The sequence below is a fragment of the Dreissena polymorpha genome, chromosome 1, assembly GCF_020536995.1.
Source record: "Dreissena polymorpha isolate Duluth1 chromosome 1, UMN_Dpol_1.0, whole genome shotgun sequence".
NCBI classification, from domain to species: Eukaryota; Metazoa; Mollusca; class Bivalvia; order Myida; family Dreissenidae; genus Dreissena; species Dreissena polymorpha.
The window spans coordinates 40,187,754-40,209,636 of NC_068355.1; the positions used below are offsets into that span (position 1 = coordinate 40,187,754).

Consider the following 21,883-nt stretch of genomic DNA (forward strand, 5'->3'; position numbering starts at 1 on the left):
GGACACTTACAAAGTCAGGGTAAAAAGCTGGCTTATTCAGCTTACGCCGAAAAATGAAGAATTATGTCCTGTTGCACCACACTTTTGTTTTAACTAAAGTCTAAACATGTGTGTTCAACTCTAACGTCTGCGCAGGCTTATCATGGACTTAACCAAATATATAAATAAAGCTGATTAAACTGCATTTCCCGTATGAAAAGATTTCCCTTAAACGAAAAATACAATTAATAACAGTGGAAAGTATCGTCACTGGTTCGACTGCACTGGCTAATCTGGATCGACGCTTTCCCATGTTTTCGCACATGCAGTTAACCCCGATTTCTCAGAGCGAGGCTAATTTCAATTGATAACTTTTATTTTCCATGTTTTTATCATAATTTGAATATTTTATTGAACAAGACAAAATATATACAAACAAAACGGTTGTATAAAAAACAGAAGTATTTTTGTTTCAAAATTAACCGCTTAAATGATGTTTGTTGTGAACTAAATTGTCCATATGCCTTTTTTTCAATTAATCGATTACACAATGCTGTGATTTTAGTTCAACGTAACCTCATTCCATGTTTATTATCAATCTGAACGCCAATCGTGATACATCGGCTATCTCGGATTCCTCCGTAAGATTGATTTATGAAATAAATCGTCTGCTGATCCAGAGTGTCTGAACGCATCGGACAGTGGGCTACACCACACACGATCGCCGATATGGCGGAATTGTCCGAGGTGTCCCGATTGGTTTATTATTTTCGATGAAGTAAGCGATAATTTGTTTACATCGGCAACAACAGAAGTACAGAATGGCTGTAGTCGTAGATCTCACGAAACAAAACGAAACTACGACGTTCTATGGCTCATCTGAAGAAGACGTTAGCTATGCGAATAATTTCTGGCAATCTATTCAACTTCATCCGCCCATGGAGTCGAGACTCGTGTCCAGTGACATCAAACAACGATTAAAAGTTGCTCCACCAAGTTCACAAGGTTTATTTCTGAACATTTGTGAACCCGTACGCACTCACTAAATTTGACAATGATTCTTAATTGTTTATGGATTTTCAAGTAATCTTGGGCTTAAAAATATGTGACAGAAAATGCCATATGCCAGGCCATTAAAAACATGAACTCAAAGTTGGAAAAATTAAAAATACGAAGTAGTCTGCAACACGGTTAGTTAGCAACAGTAGTCTTGCGAAACTCAAATATTTAACTTCACATAATAAGATATTGCCTTTTTATGACGAAAATCCTTTAATTTTAACTGCAGAAGAGAAGAATGAACAACAACACCACTGTTGGTGATTGTTTTGTTTTATTTCATTGGGTAGATCTGCGGTTAATAGGTTAAACAGCACTTATATAAAATAAAACATGAATGAACAAAGATCCTACATACCTTTCAAAGTAACAATCAATAACGTTTATAACAATTTAAATATATGGAATTCAAGACATCAAAAAGAATAAGTTATTTCCAAGCACTGTCTGATTTTTTAAACAATCATTAACTTTAAAAATTCAGATATTGTTACAGACATACAGTCTGAGTTTTATTACATTTAATTTTCAAAAATCCATTCATACTGGCAGTTTTGTTTTCTGGCAGAGATGTTTTCTGACAGAATTGACAAGTTAGTCATGCAGATTTGTTTTTATGAAATACCGCAAGATAACCTGACAGGCGAGTTAACTGGGTTTGAGTATATACTGGTCATGTACGTAATTCCGGCCACTTTTGGGACTATTTAAGAAAAATCTTAAGTGTGAGGCAACTGGTTGAAACTAAACTTCACATATATAATCCTGGGTTCAAAACTCACCTAGCATGAAAATTTAAATAGAATTAGATCGGCGAATGTTACTTAATGAACAGAAAATGATGACATGTAAACTATCCATTTTCGTAGGTTAAATGTACCTAAATAATCGGCCACTTTTCAGTTTGATCTGAATATAAAATTACAAAGCAATATCTTTTGACAAATGTCCTCAATTTCAGAGTATTAATCAATGTTTATACTATTAAAATATTTGACTTGAAATTTAAAATAAATGCGAAATTATTAAACCAGTTACTCCCCCTTTTTTCTTTTTCATAAATATAAACAATGGGAAACTGCTCATTCATAGAAAAATATTTCTTTTTAATGTGTTTAATAAATTTTTTCAAACATAGCTAAAAAAGTAAATACATTTTGTTTGAAAAGTTGACTTCAGTGTTGATTATTAGTAAACGCTTATATATAATATTAAAACATGTAATCTAGTAATATTCTTATAAAGGGAGGTAATTCATATATTAAAAATTTATATTTAGGTTCTGATTTGTATGTTTTGAATATAAGTTTTTGTACACTTAATTGGTAAAACTTTAATTAAAGTTTATTAGATAAAATAAAAATAATTTTATCAAATATATTTGTTTTTTATATGAATATAATTGTTGCAACTATTGTTGACATCACTCTCCCCATGAACCAAATATTTCCTGCAATATGTGTGACATTTTAACACAAAAGTTTCCAGTGATATGGTTCTTACATTTGCAAAATATTAAGAGTGGGAATGGTTTTCATGTTGATTTTTCTAAATAAAAACAAAATATGTGCGTTAAGATCATGAAAATGATTTTACACAGGTGGCCGATTTTTTACGTACAGGCCGGAATTACGTACATTACCAGTAATTAAAAGAAGAGAAATCAAAAGTTGACCCAACTCACATGTTTGAGCCTGAGAAATATGGATCAAAGAACCAACACCTTGCTGCCTTAACATGTCAATAGTGCTGGCTTATACATGTATAACCAAATATATTATCTGAAAATATCCAGAAACATTTTAATCCATGGTTAAATTCCAGCCAGAAAATCTATATTGGACTGCTGTTTGTCAGATATCGTTTTTTTATAGGACCAATATTGTATAAGCAAATTAAACTTTTTTATGTGATGCAGTTATTTACTTCTTCACTAATACGGGTATAGCAGTAAAACATTTATGATAATGTAAACAACACTATGATATGACTGAACATATATATTTATTTTGAAAACACAGATTCAGTGGAAGAAGCAACGAAGTAAAAAAAACACATAAAATTATGATTCTATATGCATGTAAATATACAAAAGGTATCAAGGTATTACCATGCCTGTGGCTTGTGACTTATGTCACGTAAAATTCAGAGCACCAACAGCCCAAGTGTATTATAATATGCATTCAGTATTTATAAATAGAAAACATTTGCTCTAGTATATAAATAGAAAACATATACCCTATTATATAAACACACATTAATAATTAAATATTAATACATTAGGGACAAATAAAACATATCTTTTAATAAGCAATTCTATTGACCTAAATTTACAATAAAATTATAAGTTTTAATGGATTAAAAAATTAAGTATAAGTTATGCAAACCCATAGAATATCTTGTTTTAAATTTGTTTAAGAAAACACATTAAGAAAGAAGTGAACATAATACAATTTATCTTAAATAATTATTCCTACTAGATTTACTAATTGATCCTTGATAACAAATACCTTGTTATTATTGTTGTAACAAATTTTATTCTTAGGAGCGTTCAATCATTAAATTCTTTTTGAGCCCGATCATCTTACAGTTCCGCCTTTGATGAAATATACAGTTTCATTTTTGGTTACTTTTGCGATGATTTGATGGACAGCTGCTAAAAAAGAGCACATATCGGTATGTTGATAATGATTAAAATACATTTGCATCAATGTTTTTATCATGAATTTTTAATACATTCCCACATGATTCATTCATGTTAACTTGTAACTTAGGCAGATGAAAACTATCTTTAGATCAATAAAAAGTAATTGTATTACTAGTGTTTCAATAAACCAGGGCAAGCCCCAAATATTATATAAATGTCCAAATTTATATTCCATGTACACCCAAAACAATTGTTCAGTTGGAATGTACAGTAAATATTAAACTTTATTGAATGCATCGCAAGCTCTATCCTTCGAATATAAACAAAATAATATTTACAAGATGTTACTACCTTGAAGTCATTTACCAAACAATTTACATGAAGGTTAAAATTATAAGTGGATTATTTATTGTAATTTGCAAATACTTAATATTTTGTGAAAAATCTCCTTAAGAATGGAAGTACACAATATCTTTGTTTATAGTCTTATTTGTTTTGAACTTTCTGCCAGATGGGTAGGACAATATCTTAAATCAGAGGCTGGCTTGGAACATACACATTTCCATTAAAAGTATTATTACTATATTAAGACGCTATTCACCTGCTTTTGCAAAATTAACTATAAGTTGCGTATTTTTCATTTACCACATTTGTGTTTCACCGTATGAGCGTTCGTATATTTAAAATATTTAAGCAAAGTTGCTGCATATATATACATGCTGGCTTATTTGCTTACAATGTATATGGGGCAGTGAATGGATTTACATCTGATAGACATTGGATTTATTTTCTGATATGCTATTTAGTTAATGAATCTGTCCAATAAAGCTTTTTAGGCGATATTGCTGTTCAACCACCATCAGCTAATTAATATCACGATTTTTATTAAGTTTTAAATAGACGGATGATTACCAAAAGAAGAAGGGGAACTAACTTTCATTTTTACTGAAGTTTAAAAAAGTAACCTGGTGAAGTTAAATCTTTTGGTCACAATAGAAGGATGATTCATCAATGTGCCAGCTCTAAAAGAACCCCCTGATTACATTAATTACATTTTTATGTTTGATTATTTTTCTAATAAGATATTTTCTTTTCAGCACGACATGTGTCCCAGTCAAGGCAAGAAGAGCAACCAGGTATTTTCTGTTAATATATAGAAGAGACTACTTTTATATCATATGGTCTGTTAGGTTGTGTTATTTAAAAAATGAGGGCATATTCTATCGAAAAGGATTTTAAGAGGCTCTTTCCGTAAAATACAGAGAAAATGTTTGGAAACTAAACAAAATATTCTTTTAAAAAACTATTCCTTAAGATTTTTGTATAAATTAAATTTTAATAAATTCCATGAAATACCCTGTTGATAATGATGTCAGCTAAGAGCAATACAAATTTTCATAGGATTTATGTTTGGTATGAGATAGCATCTGTTGAAAATTTCCACAACTTTTCAATAGTTTTATAATAGGCACATCCGGAACAACTGATATTTGTATTTATTGCTTTTCAGGTTTTAGAGAATTCATATCTAAAGCGAGAACAATGGAACATTTAGAAGAATATGCAAGACTTCAGCAGTTTGCAGAGGCAAAGGCAGAAGACAAAAAATTATTAGAAAAACACAGAGAAACTAGGAAGAAGGTAATTCAAGTATAACTAGACAGAACTTAAAAAAATAATAATACTTCCAATAATTGCCCTTGTTCAAGGACATCCATTTTCTTCATCTGACTAGTTGAAATATCAATCATATTGTCAAAGAGAAATGCAAGATTTGTGCCATGTTCGGCTGTTTTCAGTTATGCAATTTCTAGATTGTCGTTGTAGTTAGGGACATTCTTGTAGTTTTTTCAAAGAAAGTGTCTCAATATTATTGAAATGTCAATATTTATCTCTTTTTTTTCCAATGAAGTTGGATTAAAAAAAAACAACCTGTTAGCAAATATCATTATAATTTATGTAATATTCATTTAATAGTTAAATCAATATTGGCATAAAACATAATTGACAATCATATCTAGTCAGTCACATGTGAAGACAGTGTGACCCATGTCCCAGGTTCAAGTGTCATATATGAGCCTCTAACAGCCTGCGCAAACTTCAATATTCACCGCACCGTTTTCGGACAAATTCAGAAATAACATGCTACACATTTTCACAATACATGATGAGTTGGAAAGACTGTATCACAGATTAGAGATCAATTTGATACTTACTGCCAATTATACAAGTTTTGCAGACCATAACTTCCATAATTGAAACTTCAATTTATTTGCACATGCCTTGCATGATCACTCTATTCAGAAGAAGGCTTAATAATATTGGTGTCCCAAGCTCAAAGGTCAAGGTCAAATTCCGTTAAAAATAATTTCATTCTTGACATGTTGCCAAAATAAATCTGGTTGTAAAATGCGTTTCTCTTAGCCTAAAAGGATATCCTTATGTTTCATGAGGAAGGCACTAAGAGTAATAATTTCTGTACATGATTCATCAGATTCAATCATAATTCAGTTATGCTCCATGATGTTAAGGATCCTGGCATAACTTGTAATGCAACCTTCTGACCTGTAGTAGTCAGAAGTGCTTTCTTGCACAACAGTATCTAGTTATCATCACTGGCCAGCATGTTAAACATTACTTTTAAGTCCTCCTGAGCTTAAAAGGGCCTTTTCACAGATGTTGGCATGTATTGCAGTTTTTCATTAAATGCTTTATACTGATAAATGTAAGCATTTGATCTAAAAAGCTCCAGTAAAAAAACAAGAATACAATTAAAGAAAGAAAAAAGTAACCCTCAACTGGGCTCGACTACTGACCCCTGGAGTAAAAGTCTATCGATTAGACCACTCGACTATCCATGCTCATATAATGAGTGATGTATTTTAGACTTCATATAAGCAATCCTCGTAGTATCCCAAAATATAATGACAAGAGCCGAACTCTCCAAATTATTCAATCGTTTTGCGTTGCAACGCTTTATAATTTTCAGGTTTTTAAATAGTCAAAAGATGCATTAAATGGATATTTTAGAGCATGGTAAATGTTCAGTATTACTCTTTCCTCACAAATATCATATCTACAACATATTTGGGAATCTGAAACAATTTTTAGCTTGACTATTATAAATGAAAAATATATAGTGGAGCTATCCTACTCACCCCAGAGTCGGCGTTAGCGTTGGAATGTTAAAGTTTGCGTACCACCTCAATTATTTTCCATGTCCCATGACATATTGCTTTTATATTTTGCATACTTCTTTACCAACATGACCCCAATCTATAAAAAGAGCAGACAACTGTATCAAGCATTTTGTAAGAATTATGACCCTTTTTTCACTTAGAATATGCATATTATTGATAAATCTATGTTAAAGTTTGCGTACCACCTCAAATATTTTCCATGTCCCTTGACATATTGCTTTCATATTTTGCCAACTTCTTTACCAACATGACCCCAATCTATAAACAAGAGTAGACAACTGTATCAAGCATTTTGTAACAATTATGTTCCCTTTTTATACCTAGAAAATTGAAAATTTGGTTAAGTTTTGTGTTTAGGTCCACTTTATTCCTAAAGTATCAAAGCTATTGCTTTCATACTTGCAACACTTACTAACTATTATACGGGGACTGTGCAAGCAAAGTTATGTATCTCTGACGGCATTTTGACAGAATTATGGCCCCTTTTATATTTAGAAAATTGAACATTTTGTTAAGTTTTGTGTTTTGGTTCATTTTACTCCTAAAGTATCATAGCTATTGCTTTCAGAATTGGAACACTCACTAACTATCATAAGAGGACTGTACAGAAAAAGTTGCATAACTCTGGTTGGCATTTTGACGGAATTATGGCCCTTTTTTGACTTAATTACATTGAATATTTGTTAAATTTTGTTTTTATATCCCATTTACTTCTAAAGTATGAAGGCTATAGCTTTCGAACTTCAAATGCTTTCTTACTCTCATAAGGGTACTGTACCTGGCAAGTTGAATTTGACCTTGACCTTTGAATGACCTTGACTCAACGTCAAATTATTAAATTTTGGTAAAATTGCCATAACTTCTTTATTTATTATCAGATTTGATTCATACTTTGACAAAACAACACTTTCCTGACATACCAAAATAGACTCCACCAAAACCATCCCCCAAGCCCCACCCTAGAATACCCCTCACCATTTTTTTTTTAAACTTATTTTTTTTAAGATCATCTAATAAATGACCACACCCCCACATTATACCCCCCTCTCCACCCCCTCCCCAACCACCCCCCACCTAAAAAATTTTTTTTGTGGAAACATGGTAAAAAAAACACAGATATTTATTTATTTTATTTTTGAAGGACCGTCCAACCATCCCATCCAATTTATTGCTATCAAACTTGAAATAAAATCTAATTAGTTTGTTTTATTTCTTTACAAATGTTCAATAAATTGTGGAAATTATACTTGAACTTATTCAAAACATAAGCGATCAGTATGTTTTAATTATGGTCCTCTTCCACTTTGAATATGACTATATTACCTTGACCTTATTGAATATGAACAATTTTCCTATGATGGCTTACGTCATACTGTCAAGCACTTGAAAAGTCGAGCGCGCTGTCTTCTGACCGCTCTTGTTTTAAATTGTGTCAATTTACCAAACCGTGAAAAGGCCCCTTTAACTCGCACATGTTGAGCTTTGGTGATCGCCTTTTGTCTGTCATCAGTAATTCTTAAGCAACATAGAACATTCTAGAGGATGTTATAATTGCCCAATCTTTATTAAACTTGGTCAGAATATTTGTCTTTGCCTTGTTGGAAACTGGATCAAGTGGGGTCAAAAAGCAGGTCACTAGGTCACATTATAAATAAAAACTTGTGAATACTCTTGAGGACACATTTATTGCCAAATCTTCATGGAGCTTTTTTAGAAACTGTGTCCTTATTTATCTCATCTGCATTTAAAATTGAGTCACTTTGGGAATTACAAAATAGGTTCCAAAAATGATATCAATGTTGAGTAGCATGTAGCATGCAAAGCCTTTGATTAAAGGTAAAGGTAACATTAATCTCAGAATTCCAGAAAGTTTTGACAAAGCTTTGTTGAAAATGGTTGAACTTATTGCATTTACAATTGGTGCTTTTATTTGAAGTCATCACAGGCTTATCAGGGATGACACATTACTGGTTTTTTTTTGGGGGGGGGGATTTTTATTAAAGGAAGTCTCTTCTACCGGTAAATGAAAATCCTTCCTGTGTAGAAAGTATTGTCCGTGATTAACCATGGCAGAATGCACAGGCTAATCTTGGACAATACTTGATGAACATGTGTCAAGCCTGGTTTTTTTAAGAGCAAGGCTTTTTAACATTAGTTTCAAGATTATCTTGGTTCTTTTCCCGCCAAGTCAACAATTCAACAGACACACAGATAATTGTCCTACAAATACTTTGTGTACAAACTTCCATATGGAGTTAACTTATTTTCAATGGCCGGGCTCCCTCTGGCTCAACATTTTCTGTAGCCTAATTTTCATTTTTATGTCTTAATTCTTATTATTTTGGATATTTTATGGGTGAAAATGCAGTAAACCTTGTAGCAAAATAGAATTTTGTGTACCCAAATTTCCTTATTTGTAGCCATTGGTTAATTTGGCGAAATGCAGAGTAAGCCCTGAATGGATATGACAAGGGTCATCTCTGTCATGTTTAATAACAACAAGCACATCTGATGTTCTCTAGTATAATTTATTTTTAAGTAGAATAATGATAACTTTTTGGAAACAACTATGATTCCAACTGACTTTCACGCACGGTTCAGAGCACGGCTCATTAAAATTTGTTCCAAGATGGTTCATTCCCCGCCATGACAATAACAGACACACATTTAATTGCCCTACATCAATACTTTGCCAGATGGAGTTAACTTATATTTAATGGATATGACAAGGGTCATCTCTGTCATGTTTAATAACAACAAGTACCTCTGATGTTCTCCAGAATCATTTATTGTTAAGTAGAATACATGTAAGGATAACATTTTTGAAACAGTTATGATTTGAACTTACATTCTTTAATGAAGTTTTTATAATTAAAATATCAAGTACAAATGGACATTTATCTAAATCTTTATTATATGATTTGTCATAATAACTTAATCTTGAAACAGACAAATAATATATTTTAAAGTAAAACAAATGACATTTTATTTTGTTGATTGTTGGTATTAACACTCATTTAATATCTACCCTATCATATGACCAACAACAGTTTGATATAAAACGTGTAAATAGAGTCTCAAATTAAAGAAACACAACATTACATTGCATAATAAAACAAGCTATACTAAAAAGCATATACAACTACAGAAACTATCACTTAACATTCAATGTTGTTTTTTACATATAAACGAATTCATTGGCTATACTTTTTTTCTTTCTATTATTGATAAGTTTCTCAAAAAGAAAATAAATAAAAAAAAGTACAAATTTGAATTATTGAATTGAATTATCAAAAATACATTGATATAAATACAATGTTAAAAAATGGTATAAGCTGGGAAAAACTAGCTACAATGTAAGTTTTAAAAAAAAATCCTTGTGTAGTGATGAGGTTTACATAATAAATATTAAGTTAAAACTGATACCAGCAAACACCATGCAACTTCCACCACATAACAAAATTTCAATAAATGACATTAAATAGTAAGTTGTGAATTTACATTATTTACACTGCCAAACAATTTGAAATATGGAACCATGAACAAAACGCAACTTTTACATAAGTTTCTTTAATAAATATTTGAAAATATCTATTCATATCTTAATTTTGTTTTGAATTCTCTAAAAATGGTTTTTAATGTTTTATTTAAAAAAAAAATTCAAAGCTTTTCATTTCAAATAAAAAAGCATGAACATATATTATAGTAAATATGAAGTTGGTAACACATGCATAACAATGACAAATTTCTAAACACTGGACAGTAATTCTGTCCCTTATAAAATCACTACAATATGTCTATCTAACAGTAGTCAACATTGAAATGTATTCAACAGTTCAAATCTCCATAATTCAACACAACATCAGACATTTCAGTACCTTATACCGAGATACATCCAGTCCACTACTTCCAACAGTTGACATCCCATCTCCCATGAATCATGAGGTATATCCACTACTTCCAACAGTTGACATCCTATCTCCCATGCATCATGAGGTATATCCACTACTAACAACATTTGACATCTCATCTCCCATGCATCATGAGGTATATCCACTACTTCCAACAGTTTACATCCCATCTCCCATGCATCATGAGGTATATCCACTACTTCCAACAGTTGACATCCCATCTCCTGTGCACCATGAGGTATATCCGCTACTTACAACAGTCGACATCCCATAACTAATGCATGAGGTATATCCACTACTTACAACAATCGACATCCCATTACTCATGCATGAGGTATATCCACTACTTTGAATAGTTAACATCCCATCTCCCATGATGAATGAAGAGAAAGTTCTGCACCTGAGGCACATTCACCTGGAACAGGTGGTCCACACTGGCCTTGATGAACTCTGTGCACTTCCTCCACAAGTAGACACTAACCTGACTTGGAAAGCACCTCTTCACGCACATCTATATCGCCTGGTAGCGTTTCCTATGAGACAGCTCATGAAGCGTATGTTGCTGGAGTTCCCGCAGGGTGAACAGTCTGAATGCAAGGTCCCTTGCAAGCAGAGCTGGACTGGTTTGATTGCATTTTTCCAGAACCCAGTTGTGAATGTTGCCATCTGTGTCCAGCATGTTGCTGAAAAGGTCCTTGTTGAAATCCATCTGACGTGCTAAAGCTATGAGATACTCCCAAATATCCCTTTATTATGTAATTCACAGCATACTTAACTACGGAATTCATCACAGATGTTTCATTTACAGCGGATTCACACAAACTATGTTCATTCAGCGTAGAACTACAAATATCAGACAGCACCTTGGGACTAAGTTCCAACAAACTAATCCTTCCACACTTACGTCCTCTTGGAGTCTCATGCAAACTGACATCAGATAACCTCCGGTGCTCTCCAGATTGACTCCTGGTCTTCAAAACACGTATGCCACTGATCTCTAGGTTATCTGCATACTGACTCACAGGTTCAATAGCACTGAGATTGGTCAAACTTAAGTCATTCTTGCTTTCATCTGCAGCATCCCAAACGCTATCGTCTGCTGAAGAGGAATTTACCTCCCCTTCAGGTGACTTAATTTTGGAGGCCCGTTCAGGGGTCAACCTGTTCAGTTCACCTGATGTGATATTGGGGGATATCAGAAGACTGTATACCTGTTGATCCATTGACATTAGTCTCCGTGGAATTTGACGCTTAGATCCCACGACTCTGCTATCAGGCGTAAGAGCGCCTGGTGAGATCTCATTATTAGCAAGCTCCTGGTGATTGACAAGGCGAACCTTGCACAGGCTGGAAGACTTTCTCCTTAAAGGGCTGGCTGGTATACAAGACAATAACTGTGGACTTGTTAGCGAAAGTTTTGAGTCTAATCCAACAGGATTACTGGCACTGAGATTTTCTGTACTGGTTTTGCTCTTCTTATTAACTGCAAACAGATTGTCCACCTTGCCACTTGCTTTTTCCATCATTTTTGTGTACAACAATGTCATTTCCTTCACAGACTTCCCAGCAAAGGCCTGAATCTTCTCTTTATGTCTAAGTGAAAGAACGTTGATTTCTGAGAGAACTTTGTCCTTAGAGTCAGCAATATTGTAAACACATTTCACATCTTTTGCAAGGTCTGCAGACTTTGGAGACCCCTTCTGGTGTTTTTTGTCTGTTACAGACCGGATTTCTATTTCTGAGAGAACTTTGTCAGCAATACTGTCAACATATTTCACATCTCCCTCAAGGTCTTCCGGTTTTGGAGCCCCTTTCTGGTGTGTTTTTTCTGTAACAAACCCTTCCACTATGTTAATTGGAACGTCACACTTGTTGTTGACCGTAAGTTCCGCACCACATACGTCATTTTTCAGTCGAAATTTTGCCCTAGATTCCCATAAGCTTTGTAGTGACCTAAAGTCTTGTGATTTTACCTCGTGTTTTGGCGCCCCATTGTCATCAGATTTTTGATGATGAGTATCAGTAGATCCATGATTATTAATTGGTTTTGTGGATACATGTTCCTTTCTGGCTAAAGGCTGACATACTATTTTAAGAACCTGTTGAGCCTTTAGTAGTTTTGGAGTCTCAGTCACTAATTTCATGGTTTTTTCAACTTCCAGCTTTATGCGCAGAGGTTTGATGGGTTTAAATTTAGCATCTTGAATCTCAGTTTTACCATTTCCACCACTCAATATCTCCGCCTGATTAATTCCGACACTACTGGAGACCCCAGGGTCCTTCCCCATCTCCTCATTGAAGAGCGACACTGCAGGGTTATTGGGCGTGTCCACAGGGAGAGGTTTGGGGAGCAGGGACAAAATGCTCTTGCTCCTTCTCACATGCCTCACACCAGGGTCCGCCTTGCAGCCCAACGACCTGAAATATTAAATGTAAACATAAACATTAATTTTATCTTCAAGGAAATTTGAAAAAGTCTGCTTATCTATTGTGTAAATAAACTTAATTTGCAGCAATATGAATAAGCATTAACCATTGAGCAATTGGTCCATGAAATGTTTGCCCCTAAATTCTATGTTCTTTATACATGAAGTACTTAAAGAACAAATGGGTAGTGCCATGCAAAACTGGGTCTTATGCCATATGCTGCCAGTGTAGCTCTAGATAGACCTGTGCAACCATGATCTTATAAGCAAACTGTTGACCAAACTGTGCGGATGTGCATGGCAGTCTTTAGCTACACTCAGCACATAATACAACTCTGATCTGCATCATCAGAATGTTAGTTAGTTAATATCTCTGAGATGGCTGTTAGCACTGTTGTAAATGCCCCTATAATCACTTAAAGATATGTCACCTTTTAGTGTAACACAAAGGCATTACATGCAACCTATTTCTCAACAGGGTGAACACGCAAGGTATCTTAATTAAAAACTTGCTGTTTGAATGATACAGCAAAAGCAAACGCTTTATCATGCCCAAATGTCTAGCATTAAAACATGAATTTTTGTACCTTTGAGCTAGGGACACTGGCCTTGTATGTTTATTGTCATTACCAAATGATAGTCCTTTTTTTGTTTTTTAATGAATGATAATTTTAGTACAAGTAATGATATATTGACCTTGAAAATATGGCTAAGTATACAGTGCGTGACGAGTTATATTCAAACTTTATTTTAACTTTTGACCTCTAAATGTGACCCAGACCTTTAAACATGGGAAATTGCCACATGCAATCATGACAGGATTCTCTAGATTAGGGTCAAATTTGACCTTTGCCCTCCAGTGTGACCTGTGACAGATGGTGAACATTTGTGAAAGTTATTTTAAATTTGCATTAATAAAGTTACAGAATGGAATAATGCATGCCTGTACACTCAAATGCAACAGCTATATCAAGCTTCATGCAAGGCAGCAAACATAAAACAGAAATATATATAAGAAAAATGTTGAAAGGCCCTTTAGGCAATTAACCGAGTCCCCAAGAAGGGAATGGATCTGAACAACACGAAACTGCAACCTCTGGCACCCATGATTTTCAAGCAATGTTTCTCTACTGCCATATAAGGAAAACTGCAAGTTAAGATAACTTGATGTTCATAGCAAGTTTATAACTGAGACAAATTTATGAATGCCCTTTCCCATGACCCACAGGCGACTATGGTTTTCAATGAGAAACGTTTTTATTCCCCAGATTGAATGATCGGGGGCAGGGCTCGACATTAACTTTTGGAGCCACTTGTCAAGTTGGACAAGTAGACCAAAACTTCACTTGTCCTGACCAGAAAGCAACTTGTCCTGACCATTATATCTTATTTTGCTCAGTTCTTTGCAAAATATTTAAATAATACAAAAAGCTCAAATCATAAAGACTTAAATCATTCAAAATACATGTTAACATAATTTTAGGCAATTTCAATACAAAAAGAACTGACTAGATAACAGGAAAACTGGATATTATTGATTTTTTAAACATTATACAAAGCCAAAATAACTGACAAAAACTTGTGTTTTGCCACCATACTACTTTAATTGTCTTAAAGATCAATGTGTACCGGTGTCGTAAAATGCATATTCAGTACAAGGGAGAATAATCTTGTTATATTGGCAAAGAAAAATGTTAAGGGTTGCTCCCCTTGTAAACAGTACGGTGTAGTATCCCATGGAACTATTGGAATATCTCTTCCTTTGTCGTTTAAACGTAAACAAAATATATATTTAAAAAAAAGGGTGGTTACTCCACAGAAATAACGGATTTACAGGCATTTGTTCTAAGTAATTTAATTATAACGACCACTTGTCCCGTCGGACTAGCAAATTCTTTATTAACTTGTCCAGACTAACACTTTGGTTGGCCCAAACAGTCGGACTACCTTTAATGTCCAGCCCTGATCGGGGTATATTGTTTTTGGCCTGTCTGTCTGTCATTGTATGTGTGTGCCCCAAAACATTAACCTTGGCCATAACTTTTGCAATATTGAAGATAGTAACTTGATATTTGGCATGCATGTGTATCTCATGGAGCTGCACATTTTGAGTGGTGAAGGTCAAGGTCATCCTTCAAGGTCAAAGGTCAAATAAATGGCTTCAAAGCGCAGTAGGGGGCATTGTGTTGAACTCATTTTATGAACATTTGTCATGCAATTGTGCTAAAAGTGTGATTTCTCAAGGTTTCACATAGCAATGCACATAGCTTTCACATAAAGTTAATCCTCAACTACATACAACTAAGAGTACAGTCATGATGTGCAATTAAATTTCAAAATCTTCAGAAACTTTTATGTTATTTTAAATAAAGAACAATCACTCGTAAACAATATTTGAAACTTTGCTTTAGCACGTTGAGATAATCATTATGTAAGCACAGTTCAAAGAGCTGCACAAGCTTTTATATGTATTTTAAGACAAAGGGCAATGTTTTTCTAATGTTCTAATGAACTTTCATAATTATTTGTCAAAAAAATAAACTAGTATGTTTCAAAATAGCAAAGGGAAACTGCCCCATTCACTGGTGGCCCATGCGTTTTGGTCTGCAAAATTGGTCAAAATAACATGTTCTGACCTAGTTTCAAAAGATTTGTTATTAAATGTTCACCTGTATAATTTATGATAACCGAATCAAAACCTAATCCGATTCCAATTTTCAATGAAGTTGGTCTGTAAAATGTCCTTTAGAAACGATTTCTGATTATTTAAATCAAAGTGTTCATGTCTGAGACTTCAAAAATGAGTTTGAGTACAAAAGCTTTGTAACATATGTACAAACAGACAGACAAATGCAATTCTTACTCTATCCCACTTGTATACATGAAATATGCAATTAACTGGTGTTCCAATCGGCAGAAGTTGGACATTTGTTAAAACAGAATGAAAGTGTAAGTTATTTTGCTGTATATAAATGCAAGAAACTAAATCAACATGGATAATATCTGTACCAGTAATGCAGCTAATGGCTAACTGAGTTTCCAAGAAATTATTGAGTACAGCTCAGTATAAAACACAAACATGATGTTTTCCTGGTAAAGTACTTTTCTGCAGGAAAAATAGATCCTAGATTGTTTTCAACCCCATGTATTAAAAAATTGCATGTTTAACCTGGTTGCTAAGTAGCTAAAATACAGGAATTTTATGACAAACATTTTTATTGGATTGTTTGTGAATACAAAAATTCAATTTTTATTCTATCATAGCAATTGAGCAGAGCTAGACCAAAAAAATGAAAACATATAAGTCTACTTGCACATTACGAGTAATCTGTACATATTTGAAATATTTGTTTGTGCGCTCTGCCAACAGACCAGTTTTTGTGGTTATCTGGACATGGTTTTTAGCTCGGCTGTTTTCCGAGAAAACCCAAGGATTTTCATAGCCAGCTCGTAGTCCGCCGTCAGCTGTCCACCGTAGGCGTCGTGCTTAAACCTTAACATTGGCTCTAAAATCAAAGTGCTTCCACCTACAACTTTGAAACTTCATATGAAGATGCACCTTGATGAGTTCTACACGCCACACCCATTTTTGGGTCACTAGGTTTGCAGCCGAGCGTGGCACCCGTTATGCGGTGCTCTTGTGTTATTTGATTTATGTTAATAGTATGATGAACATCGCTTTCATGCCTAATAAATTGGTCAATATGGTGGAATAACTCTTATAAAATTAATCAAAAATGGTAATCATAGAATTGTTCAAAACACATTAAGAAACTGTTATTGACATATTGTAATACAATCTCCAAATATCTCCATTTAATATATTCCTGGTAAAATTTAATTCAAATTCACCTAGTTAACACGATAGTGTTTATGTAATGATTCTCTTACTGACCTTGAAACCTTGCGAAAGAAAAGTATTGCATTGAAGTGAGGTAACTATTCCACTGCTGAAACAATGGCTTGTTTAAACTCTTTCCCACTCAGAGGCAAATTGTAAATGGCTATGTGCAAACAGCATAAAACCAGAACAGCTTGCGAGTGACTCGCAGTCTGTTCAGGTTTTATGCTGTTTGCTGCTCATCAGTATCTAAGGGTTGGAGATGAAGTCTTTATAACAAAATCTAGTAAGAAAGGTCTTTAATTAAATTTAACTTTCTAAGGGACTACAAATGCTTAAAAATACGTATCTAAGTAGTAAAGGGATTATAAAGCTTTATCTGTTTATATTTTCGACAACAATTGAAAATATTTTAGTCAAAACCAATATCAAAATAGGGAACAACACTACTTCTGCGATCTTAAATGTGGCTTTGCGCCTAATGCAATATGGTAGGAATTACTAAATATTACAATATACTATTCAAATATAGCCTGTATGTACAACACTCTGGCACTGACAATCTTCTCAATATAAAGGGGCACACACAAACTGTCAAGAGTGCAGCGTGAAACTGTCCCATCCCTGAAGCCTTTTCATTAAAGATAAAATTGTTTCATGCTGAACAAGCCGTTAATATCGTTGCAAAATACACTATAGCATCCCTTTTCATACTGTATACTACAGAAATTAGAAAGCCAATTGAATTACCTTTAAATTTTTATTTTTTCTGGCTTTCAGGCAGGAAATTTTATTCAAATTTCATTGAACATTATAAATTCCTTTAAAAACAACTCATAATATCTGAAAATATGAACTGTAGTTATTATTCATAATCTGAACAAGGACCATTATCAGGGTTCCCAGCAAACTTGGAAATCAGGGAAGACCTTGAAAAAGAGTTTCACTTTTTCCAGTCAGGGAAAAGTCAGGGAATTTGAGAAAAGTACCTTAAATCAGGGAAAAATCAGGGAATTGTTTGGCCAGACTTTTCCAACTTGTGTCGAAAAGTCCATATTTTAAAAACAGCAATAATTCATCTGTTTTGGCTATGGTGGCTTTGTAGTATACATGTAGATTAGTGTACTACAGGTAATAGCAAACCTACTTCTTTCTCTGTTTCTCTCTGTTTATATAGCAGCTGTGATGCACCTATATATTTATTGAGGGTGTTTAAAACAAGAAATAGGTCGAAATTATGATCCTGGAATTTTTATTTTCCATCAGGGAAACATCAGGGACAAATCAGGAATTTTGTTAATACCAAAAGCTGGGAACCCTGATTATACAATGTTACCAGCGGTATATACTAAACATGTAACCCCTCAGTCTTGATATTTGAAGTTACAATTAAAGTAACAAAGTATCAAAGCTATTGCATTCAAATATGGCACACGTACTTACATCTACATCATGAGGGGACTGGGCAGGCAAAGTAAGATAACTCTGGCTGGCATTTTGATAGAATTATGTGCCCTTTTTATACTTAGAAAATTAAAAATTTGGTTTAGTTTTGTGTTTAGGTCCACTTTATCCCGAAAGTATCAAAGCTATTGCTTTCATACTTGCAACACTTACTAACTATCATAAGGGGACTATGTAGTCAAGTAATGTAACTATGACTGGCATTTTCACAGAATTATGGCCCATTTTATACTTAGAAAATTGAAAATTTGGTTAAGTTTTGTGTTTTGGTCCACTTTACTCCTTAAGTATCATAGCTATTGCTTTCACATTTGGAACACTCGCTAACTATAATAAGGGGACTGTACATGACATGTTGGCATTTTGATGGAATTATGGCTCTTTTTACTTAGTAACTTTTTTGTTAAATCTTGTGTATAGATCCACTTTACTTCAAGGTATCAAGGCTAAATTGCTTTCAAACTTTAAATACTTTCTTACCATCTTGAGGGTACTGTACCTGGCAAGTTGAATTTTACCTTGACCTTTGAATGACCTTGACTCTGAAGATCAAATTATTAAATTTTACTAAAATTGCCATAACTCCTTTATTTATGATCAGATTTGATTCATACCGTCCAACCATCCCACCCAAGAATCCCCCCCTTTTTTTCATTTGTGAAAGATAATGTAATAAATGACCACACACCCACACATTACATCCCTCTCCACTCCCACCCCTCCCCCTTTTTGATTGAAGAATTGAGATTGTACACTTCACCTTTAAAAATAAAAATAGATGAGCGGTGCTCTTCATTATTTTCTTTCTAACCATACACCAACTTATTGCCATCTTATTGAATAGATGAACAATGAAATCTTCTGCATCTCAATATATGTACATTAAGAGAACAATCTCAACAGATGAATACTGCTATAAAACCATAATTCAATGAATAATGCTATAAAACCAAAATTCAATGAATACTGCTATAAAACCATAATTCAAGGAATACTGCTATAAACGAAATTGTTGAGAATAGTGTCATACAACCAAGCTCCAATTTATCATACTGATATAAGACTAGTTAATACTGTCATTAAACTGAAACCCAATGAATAATGCTATAGAATGAATACTGATTTAGCCGTTTACCACTTAGATATATATTTTCACACGTTTGTAGTCCCTCAGAAAGTTCAATTTTTTTTAAGACCTTTCTTACTAGATTCAAATTTTAAAGGCCTTATTTCCAACTTGTTACTAGATACTGATGAGCAGCAAATAGCATAAAACATGAACAGACTGCGAGTTACTCGCAGGCCGATCTGGTTATAAGCTGGTTGCAAAAGTCATTTTCACTTTGCTTCTTATGGGGAAATGGTTAAAACCAAATCCAAACAAATACTAATCTAAAACTGAGTCACACTGAATACTGATTCAAAATCTAAGTCACACTGTATACTGCTTCAAAACTGAGTTACAATGAATACTGCTTTAAGAACTTATTCACACTGAATAACGCTTCAAAAACTGAATACGCTGAATACTGCTTCAAAAACTGAGTTGAAATAGTGCTTCAAAAACTTGGCCACAATGAATACTGATTCAAAAACTGATTCACACTGAATAATGCTTCAAAAACTGAGTCACGTTGAATACTGCTTCAAAAAATGATTCACACTGAATACTGCTTCAAAAACTGATTCACAATGGATAGTCCTTTAAACTGAGCCACATTGAATGCTGCTTTCAAACTAAGTCACAATGGATACCCCTTTAATCTGACCCTCCATGAATACTATGTTAATCTGAGTCCCAATGAATACTACTTTATAAATTAATCTGAGTCTCAGTAAACACTGCTTTAATCTGAGTCCTAATAAATACTGTTTTAATCTGAGTCCCAATGAATACTATTATAATCTGAGTTCCAATTAATACTACTTTAATCTGAGTCCCAATGAATACTACTTTAATCTGAGCTCCAATTAAAGGGATCTTTTCACGCTTTGGTAAATTGACAAAATTGAAAAAAGTTGTTTCAGATTCGTAAGTTTTCGTTTTAGTTATGATATTTGTGAGGAAACAGTAATACTGAACATTAACCATGCTCTAATATAGCCATTATATGCATCTTTTGATGATTTTAAAACCTAAAAATTATAAAGCGTTGCAACGCGAAACGATTGAATAATTTGGAGAGTTCTGTTTTTGTCGTTCAATTTTGTGAAACTACAAAGGTTGCTTATATAAGGTATAAAATACGTCACGAATGTGTACTCGGCGGAATAGCTCAGTAGGCTAGAGCGTTTTTACTTCAGGACTCTGGCAGGACTCCAGGGGTCACTGGTTCGAAACCTGCTCCGGGCAATGTTCTTTTCCTTTTTTAAATTTTTTTCTTGATTTTTTACTGGAGCTTTTACGATCCAATGTTTACATTTATCAATATAAAGCATTTAATGAATAAGTTTAAAAAATGCCAAAATCTGTGAAAAGGCCCCTTTAATACTACTTTAATCCCAGTCCCAATAAATACTGTTTAAATCTGAGTCTTAATAAATACTGCTTTAATCTGAGTCCCAATGAATACTACTTTAATCTGAGTCCCAATAAATACTTCTTTAATCCCAGTCCCAATAAATACTACTTGAATCTGAGCCCCAAATACATACTGCTTTAATTTGAGTTCCAATGAATACCTTTTTAATCTGAGTCCCAATAAATATGCTTTAATCTGAGTTCCAATGAATACTACTTTAATCTGAGTCCCAATAATACTACTTTAATCTGAGTCCCAAGGAAAACTACTTTAATCTGACCCTCCATAAATATTGCTTTAATCTGAGTCCCAATAAATACTGCTTTAATCTTAGTTCCAATAAATACTGCTTTAATTTGAGTCACAATGGAAACTCCTTTAATACGAGTCCCAGTGAACAATTAATACTTCTTAAATCTGAGTCACAATAAATACTGTTTAAATCTGTGTCACATTAATACTGCTTAAATCTGAGTCACAATGAATACTGCTAAAATCTGAATCACATTAATACTGCTTAAATCTGAGTCACAATTAATACTGTTTAAATCTGAGCCACATAAATACTGCTTAAATCTGAGTCACATAAATACTGCTTTAATCTGAGTCAGAATCGATACTGCTTAAATTGGCATCACAATAAATACTTTTTCAATCGGAGTCAAAATTAATAGTTCTTTAAAACTAAGTCAAGTTTAAGACTGATTTTATCTTATTCACAATTAAAGTGATGTGCATCTAACAATATATGCTATGTTTATACGTGTGTTTTGCAACCGTTGTTTATTTTTGGTGTTTTCACTTCATATACACTTATATTTGTTAATGCGGTTT

At 33.6% G+C, this 21,883-nt stretch overlaps 1 protein-coding gene across 1 annotated transcript in view; it reads left to right on the top strand.

Annotated features, from left to right (window-relative positions):
- The first annotated feature begins 725 nt into the window (after positions 1–725).
- Positions 726–21,883, top strand: part of LOC127877468 (cilia- and flagella-associated protein HOATZ-like) — a 28,801-nt gene continuing 7,643 nt past the window's right edge. The window contains exons 1-3 of the mRNA XM_052423386.1: positions 726–984; positions 4,783–4,821; positions 5,196–5,326. Of these exons, the coding sequence (XP_052279346.1) occupies positions 801–984; positions 4,783–4,821; positions 5,196–5,326 (354 nt within the window). The 5' untranslated portion in view covers positions 726–800. The remainder of the gene's footprint in view (positions 985–4,782; positions 4,822–5,195; positions 5,327–21,883) is intronic.